The sequence below is a fragment of the Eleutherodactylus coqui genome, chromosome 3, assembly GCF_035609145.1.
Source record: "Eleutherodactylus coqui strain aEleCoq1 chromosome 3, aEleCoq1.hap1, whole genome shotgun sequence".
Taxonomy (NCBI): Eukaryota; Metazoa; Chordata; class Amphibia; order Anura; family Eleutherodactylidae; genus Eleutherodactylus; species Eleutherodactylus coqui.
In genome coordinates this window covers 132,207,022-132,215,107 of record NC_089839.1, presented here as the reverse complement: position 1 = coordinate 132,215,107, position 8,086 = coordinate 132,207,022, and the positions used below count along the sequence as shown (strand labels likewise).

The window sequence follows — 8,086 nt, the reverse complement described above, 5'->3', positions numbered from 1 at the left end:
TTAGTAATGAGTATTTTCTTTGTAAGTAGAACAAAAAAACATCATGATCATAATGACCCACAAAGTAAAGTTATCATTTTTCCACAGTGTGTATGTTGTAAAAACAAAATCCTCCAAAGATGGCAAAGCAGCTTTTTATCCATTTCAGTCCACAATTTTTAAAAGCTTTTCAGTACATTATATGGTGCAATAAATTGTACCATTGAAAAATTCAACTTGTCCCGCAAAACACAAGCCCTCATGCAACTACATCAAAAGAAGATATAGGATTTGAAAGTGGGGAGGTGTAAGATTAAAGAAGAAAAAAAAAAAGGGTTGACTCAGAGGTTAAAGGAGCAGCTCACCTGATGATTCGGAAGGAGAAAATGGTCATGTTGTGAAGAACACCATTTTGAAATTTTTTTTTATTCAGTGCATATGAGATCAGAGTGGGACACCTCCCAGTGCCTGACACCCGGTGGGTTACCTACCATCTCCCACATTTTCCAATGTCTGTCCTGATTGCAGCTGACTTGGGACATGTTCTCTCCACATGTTGTATGTTTTTGAAGCAAATGTGATTTTTGTATCATTTGTATTACTTTTGCAATACTGATTGCATCAAGGTGGGTCACTCTTGTACCTGTAGTATTACAGCGTTTAAAAACAGGTCATATCTAATGATTCGTCCTTCTCTTTTTTTCTACAATTGCAAATTTTTTCTACTTTTGTTGTCTGTTATATTGAGGATTAGTCTTGTACCTATACCTCTACATTGCATTAGGTATCTAAATTTTTATTTTTAATCAAAGTGCTAACAACCACGTGTCTGTTCATCCGTGTGTGCTGTGCTCTACCCCTGATCACATGGTAGTGACTTTGCCGGTCCTACAGCATAACAAAACAGACAGAGCCTGACAACAGCTGTGTGCTCACAGGACCTGTGAGGATGTCACCATCACGTGATGTCACCTGGGCTCTGACCTCCACCCCTGATGATTACATAACGGTGACGTCATCACAGGTCCTTCAGTTTGCAGAGCTGCCTGCCCTGCTCCTGCATGTCACGCAGATGTCGCAGGGCTGCGCGCGCACATCGCGCTCATGGAGCAGAGCTGCTCATGTGGCAGAGCTGCGCATGTAGCAGAGCTGCGTGTGTATGTCACGCGCATGTAGCAGAGCTGCGTGTGTATGTCACGCGCATGTAGCAGAGCTGCGTGTGTGTGTCACGCGCATGTAGCAGAGCTGCGTGTGTGTGTCACGCGCATGTAGCAGAGCTGCGTGTGTATGTCACGCGCATGTAGCAGAGCTATCTATTATCTATCAAATTCCCTAGAGGCGCAACAGTGACATCATCACAGGTCCTAAACCAGCAGCCAGCAGCTTACAACTCCTATCCCTTTTACTATATCAGTCAGCGGTGCATTGCGCCACCAGCAACACTGGTACAATAACTTCCCAATAATTATTAGTATGCTTGTGTTATCTAGCAGCAGCAGGGGATTCCTTCATCTCTGTGGGGAGTCCCCTCATCACTGAACATCCTGCCACTGCTGTCAGTGTTCAGTGATGAGGGGACTCCCTGCAGGGGATGAAGGAATCCCCCGCCGCTGCAGAAGATCGCGATGTTCCAACTATTTTTTCAATGGGGCTGGCACTGCTGCCCCTGGGCCCAATTGAAAATAAGGTGAAACCCCTGGATGAAATAATCCCCGGCTGCAGATCGAAATCTTCTCCCCTGCTGCCGCCAGCCCCATTGAAAGCGATGGGCGATATCGCAGAAAGATAGGACATCTGCAATGCGAGTGAAAACATTGCAAATAAGAATGAAACCATTGATATTCATCATGCGTTTTTACTCTCACAGCACGAGAAAATCGCCCGACTGTCTCGCCAGTGTGAAGGCGCCATTAGAAAGGATCTGGTTAAGCGCATCAGAGGTGCAGTAATCAAATATTGGAGTTATGCCATATGGGCCCATTGCTTTACTTGCAGTGACCCTCCAGTCCTGGATAAACAAAGAAGAGCACACTGCCTCTCTGACTACCTGATAAACACTCTGCATCAGTAGGAAAAGCCACTACATGCTGCTCTGGGTCGCCAGTGTTTCTCTCATGGGCTTATTCATACGAATGCACATGGTGCATCAGATAGTCAGAGAAGCGGTGGCCATCTTTGTTTGTCCAGGAGTGGAGGGTCAAGTGAACTATGTTAACTTTAAAATACCCAAGTTCACCTATATCATCAGGTGACTATGGTGGGAAAGAGTGAGCCTGTCAAAAAAAAAGTTTAACACTTTCTCCATGGAAGGAAGCAATTGCAATGATGAGGAACAAAACACTTGGCACAAAAAGGTCATTTATTCCTCTGAAGCTTACAAATCTGAATTGCAAATGTATAAATCAGAAGAAAATATGATGATGAAAAACTGCTATCATATTATATACATGAAGAGGAGTGCAACGGCGTTGTATAATACAGTAGAAGTTGTAGACATTCTCCAGCATGTCAACTGAGCAGTGTTGGTCATTCCAACATTTTTGGTCAGTTCTTGATTGGTTGCATGATGACTCCTTGGCATCCTTCATTTATTATGTTCCAACAGCACAGGTGTCTCCTGGACTTGTCCCTGAAAATGTACCATGTCAGAAAATTAGGATTCACATGCAGGCCCCTGGTTTAAGCAATAACAGAGTAAACCATTTTAATACTATACTACAATAGAATGTAATGAAACTTCCCAAAAGATCACTTAGAATCCTAGAACGGTAGAGTTGGAAGGGACCTCCAGGGTCATCAGGTCCAATCCCCTGCTTAATGCAGGATCACTAAATCATCTCAAACAGATGTCTGTCCAGCCTCTGAAGACTTCTATTGAAGGAGAACTCACCAACTCCCGAGGCAACCTGTTCCACTCATTGATCACCCTCATTGTCTAATATCTAATCTGTGTCTCCTCCCTTTCAGTTTCATCCCATTGCTTCTAGTCTTTCCTTGTGCAGATGAGAATTGAACTGATTCCTCTGCACTGTGACAGCCCTTCAGATATTTGTAGACAGCTATTAACTCTCCTCTCAGCCTTCTTTTTTGCAAGCTAAACATTCCCAGATCCTTTAACTGTTCCTCATAGGACATGATTTGCAGACCGCTCACCATCTTGGCAACTCTTCTGTGAGAGAACCAGACTTTTCTGTGACTGATTTGAGACCAACTTATGCTTTGTACAATGGTGCTCTAAAAAGTACATGGCTGACTGGTGACCCCCGTTTTTGAACATTTTTTTTGCTGGGATCATGTGTGTCACTTAGAACCATGTGAAACTGCAGAGGAGCAGAGGGAGCTGCAAAGCTTTGAATAACTTCTCTCGCTTCCTCTTTTACATGGCGGTTGCCTGCCCTGATTGAATGCAAAGCCTGGAAGCAAAACACGCTTATGGACGGGAAGAAGCCTGAAGAGGGTGAGCCGTCTATTCATCTGTGCAACAGATATGCTGCACACGAACAGAGCTCAGCATGCATAAGCTGTAGTCATCCTGCCACTATCTACTGAGGTAGGCACGAAGGAGTCATGGAAAAGAAAAAATAAAATCAGCCATGCCGAGTTGAAGGATGTTGAGAAGCAGTTATGATAAAGAATGAGGAAGGTGGAGCTATCCTGGGGACTGAGAAGGGTCCGAGGATACAGTACTCTGTTTTACTGCACAGTTCTTCAATCTGTGGCGCTCCAGCTGTTATGAAACTACCATAATGCGCTCCAAGCCTAAGAAGCCACAGGTAGAAGATGTCTGATGGCGATTGTCAAGGTGTTGCGTATGTATATATACAAAACAGCCTGGTAATCACTATCCAAAAAGCACATTACGTATATTATGCTGACCCCTGTAAATATAAATCCATCTGACACTTCACTTCATAGGAGCAAATCTCATTTGAAAGGCAGCTTCTTGCAATAAATGCAATGTGTGTATACACACTATTCTATTATCTCTCTATTTCCCGGATAGCATGCCCCTGCTGATCTGTTGCCACCAGTCTATCCCGAAGACAGGTTCGTTAATAGCTCAAGGTGCACAATCCCTTTAACCCCTTAATGCCACAGGGCGTAACTGTACGTCCTGGCAGGGTGGTACTTAACGCAACAGAACGTACAGTTACGCCCTGGGGATAGCGCCAGATCAGAAGAGATCCTGTGCTATCCGACAGAGGCAGCTGGCTGTCACTAATAGCTGACGACTTGCTGCAACAGTGGGGGTGCATCAGGACAGCGCCCCCCGCTGTTAACCCCTTCCGTGCCGTGAACTAGGTAGATTGTGAACACTTTACATGCTGCAGAGGGAGTGGGTTGTGCAATCATTAGACCCCCGCTATGTAATTGTTGAGGGCCTGCGGGTTACCATGCCAACAGGACGCCAGCTACAGGCGTCCTACATTGCCAGTGCCTATGATCGCTATAACAAGCGATAAGGCATTGCAGGACTTCTGTCCTACAATGCCTTATCATAGTGATCATAACAGCTATGGTACAAGTCCCCCCTCCCCACAGGGACAAAAAAAAAAGATCAAAAACGGTGTCAAAATTTTTTCCTATTAGTACAATTTATTTTTTTTAAATTAACCTTTTCCAATCCATTATCTGACGTTTTCTTCCTACATTCTGATTGAAGCCTGTGCAGCTCTGATGTTGGAAGACGTCCGGCAGGGTATTCTTACTGTATGTTGCCGACTGCTCTGTTGCAAGGGGCCTCTCTGGCATGTCACATACATGTCACTGTAGCCAGCAGACTGCGCCATTGTATGATGGCAGAAAGAGAAAGCCCCCTAGGAATCCCTGAATCCAAAATTGGATTGCAAAGGGTTAAAATCCCACATATTTGGCATCATAACGTCTTACACAACAAACTGAACACACTTTTTATCATGCACGGCAAAAAGCGTAGAATAAAAATAAATAGATTGAGGCAAATGCTTATTTTTTTCATCTTGCCTCACAAAAAAAAAGCAATAAAAGTAATCAAAAAAGCAGTATGTACCCAAAAATGGTACTCCTAAAAACTACAGCTCGTTACGAAAAAAAAAGGCCTCACAGAGATCTGTCCATGGAAAAATAATTTAAAAAAAGTTATTGGACTTTGAATGAAAAAACAAAAAACAATGCCACAATTAATCCGTTTTCTCTCGCTATCATAAAAAAAAAAAAGTTATGGCTTTTGAAAATTTGTTGCGTCCTCAACGCCAAAATAGGCCATGTCCTTAAGGGGTTAAAGAAGCCAGACCAATGCAAACAGCTGGAAATATTTGACACAATAACTTAGAAATAAAATAAGTAGAGAACATTGCACCAAAATAGCCAAAAATCAGGTAAAGTAATGTAAACACAAGCTTCACAGTCCTGCCATCAATAGTTTATTAGTAGTAATAAGAAGGATTAATATTATTTAAAGAGTTTCCACCATGAATATCAGGAAAAATACGTGACAGGAGATTTGGAAGTTTTGTTCAAAGATGCACTGATGGTCATTTTTACATTGGCAGCTGAAAATTTGACATTGCAATAAAAATTACCAAAAATTATAAGCTCAATACAAGAAATAAAATGATGCAAAACCCTATGACGCATATTATCTGCAGACAATTCTTCAGAAAGGAAATGTGATCAAATAGGGTGACAATGAGTGAGGCGGACTTACCTGTCAATTTATATACTTGAGCAGAGCCTTGTGCACGGGGTCTATATGGAGGCACATAGTGACCCTGTGACACCGTACTACCAACTAGTATGCCTGCGTGGCTCTGTTACAGCCCTAGAAGCAATGATTCTAGGGGAGAATCACATTCACACAAAATCCAATACATACCACCACCATATAAAATATAAAGCATACTGATATGGGAGAGTTGCAGCACTTACAGTACTGTAAACAGGTTTTTAGAAATTCCATCCAAAAGGCTGGGCAGAATTGACCTTCGCTGCGGGTTTGAAATCCTCAACATGTCAATTTATGCAGCAGATTGTGACCACAAATTTCACTTCTTCAAATAAAGGGATGACATCTACAGCAAATCAGCAGCAAAATTCACACTACTTTGTATGGATTTGCCACTGTGGATTTTCTGCTACAACACATGAACATATCCTCACACATTCAGGAAAGCATAGGAGCCTCTGATGTAGACAGCATTGCTAAGGCCTCATGTCCACGGGATAATTGTTATTTAACCCCTTAGTGACGAAGCCAAATTTTGGAAATCTGACATGTGTCACAACATATAACTCCGTGAAGGCTTTACATATCCAAGTGATTCTGACATTGTTTTTTCTCCACATGTTGTACTTCATTTAGGTGGTAAAAATAGACCCATAGAATTTGTGTATATTTATTAAAAACCCCAAAAATGGGAAAATTTTGAAAAAATTGTAATTTTTTCACGTTTTCAACTGTAATATCTCAAATATGTGCAAACATACTGTATACATTTTTGCTCAGATATATATTTCCATCTGTTCACTTTATTCTGAATGCACGTTTGAAAAACTTTTTTTTAACCACTTAGGAGACGTACAAATTTAACATTACTTTTCAACATTTTGAGGAACGCTTTATTTTCCGGCACCAAGCCAAGATTGTAAAAGCTCATAGGTGTCAGAATTATAGATAACCCCACAAATGACCACATTTTAAAAACTACACCTTTTAGTGTATTCACTGAGGGGGGTATTTTGACCCCACAGTTTCTTTTCAGGAATTAATGCAATTTAGAGTAAAAAAAATTAAATTTCATATTTTTGCAAATACGTAATTTTTAACACAGATTTTTTTTCTATAGTGCACATGAAAACGAGGATTTACACCTCAAAATGCATACCCCCGTTTGTCCCGTGTTCAGAAACACACACATTGTGGCCCTAATCTTCTGTCTGTATGTACAACGGGGCCAAAACCGAAAGGAGCAGCCGGTGGCTTTCAGATCAGACATTTTGCTTGAAGGCATTTTAGGCCCCATTGCCCACTTGTAGACCCCTTGAGCGGCCAAAACGATAGAGAACCCCCACAAATGACCCCATTTTAAAAACTGTACCCCTTAACGCATTAATCTAGGGGTGTACTGCGTATTTTGACCCCACAGTTTTTAAATGAATCGAAGCAAAGCAGAAGGAAAAAAATACGATTTGTTTTTTTGGCAATTATGTAATTTTAAAAATAGTTATTTTTGTACAGCACACATAGGAATGAAGACGTTCACCCCAAAATGTATACCCCCATTTGTCCCGTGTTCAGAAACATATGCATTGTGGCCCTAATCTTCTGTGTGGATGCACAACGGGGCCCAAACTGAACGGAGCATCAAACTTTAACTGTCTTGACTTTTACGTGACCGCCATTATCCAATGGTGGATACCGGCGATCGCGTGACCGGGGGTGGGGTCCCGTGGCCCGGGATGACAGCTCCATGCTGTCAGCTACCTCCGGTAACTGGCAGCATGGAGCTATCACGTCCTGAGCCTGCAGGGCTGTCATTCCTAGAGGATGCATAAAACTACGTCCTCTAGGAATAAAGCCCAGCCGGCCAGGACGTAGAATCCCGATGGGGCCGTCGTTAAGGGGTTAAAATCCGCAGCGTTTTTCCCGCACGCGGATCCGCGCCCCACAGGGATGCATAGGACACCCGCGGGTAAATACCCGAGGATGGCATTTAAAAATTTCTGGTGCATGAAAAAAAACGCGCCATGCTCCATTTAAGTGCGGATCACGCTCCGGATGGCCCCCATTGATCTCTATGGGTGCGGGAGATCCGCTGCGGATATTAAATGTGAATTAAATGGGTGCGGGAGTTCCGCTGCGGATTTCAAGGCTGGGAGGTGGAGAAAGTACTAGGAGGTGGGGTAAAGTGGGCAAAACACCTCCAGTGTAAAAATTGCATCCGTGTGAAAAAAAACCACATCTGCATGTCACCCGCATGCAATAAAATACAATTTTAAGCTCATCCGCACTGCATCCGCAGCCCAAATCCGCGTTACAAATCTGCAGCGGATCTGATTTTCCCTCTGGACCTGAGGCCTAAGACTTCTCATGAAACATTAGCTTCCCGGACTAACACTTTTCAATATT

General features: G+C 42.7%; 1 protein-coding gene across 1 annotated transcript in view; it reads right to left on the bottom strand.

The window, feature by feature from the left end:
• Positions 1 to 2,320: 2,320 nt before the first annotated feature.
• The window catches only part of ZDHHC14 (zinc finger DHHC-type palmitoyltransferase 14), a 119,882-nt gene continuing 114,116 nt past the window's right edge, over positions 2,321 to 8,086 (bottom strand). The window contains exon 10 of the mRNA XM_066596088.1: positions 2,321 to 2,608. Coding sequence (XP_066452185.1) covers positions 2,564 to 2,608 — 45 coding nt within the window. The 3' untranslated portion in view covers positions 2,321 to 2,563. The remainder of the gene's footprint in view (positions 2,609 to 8,086) is intronic.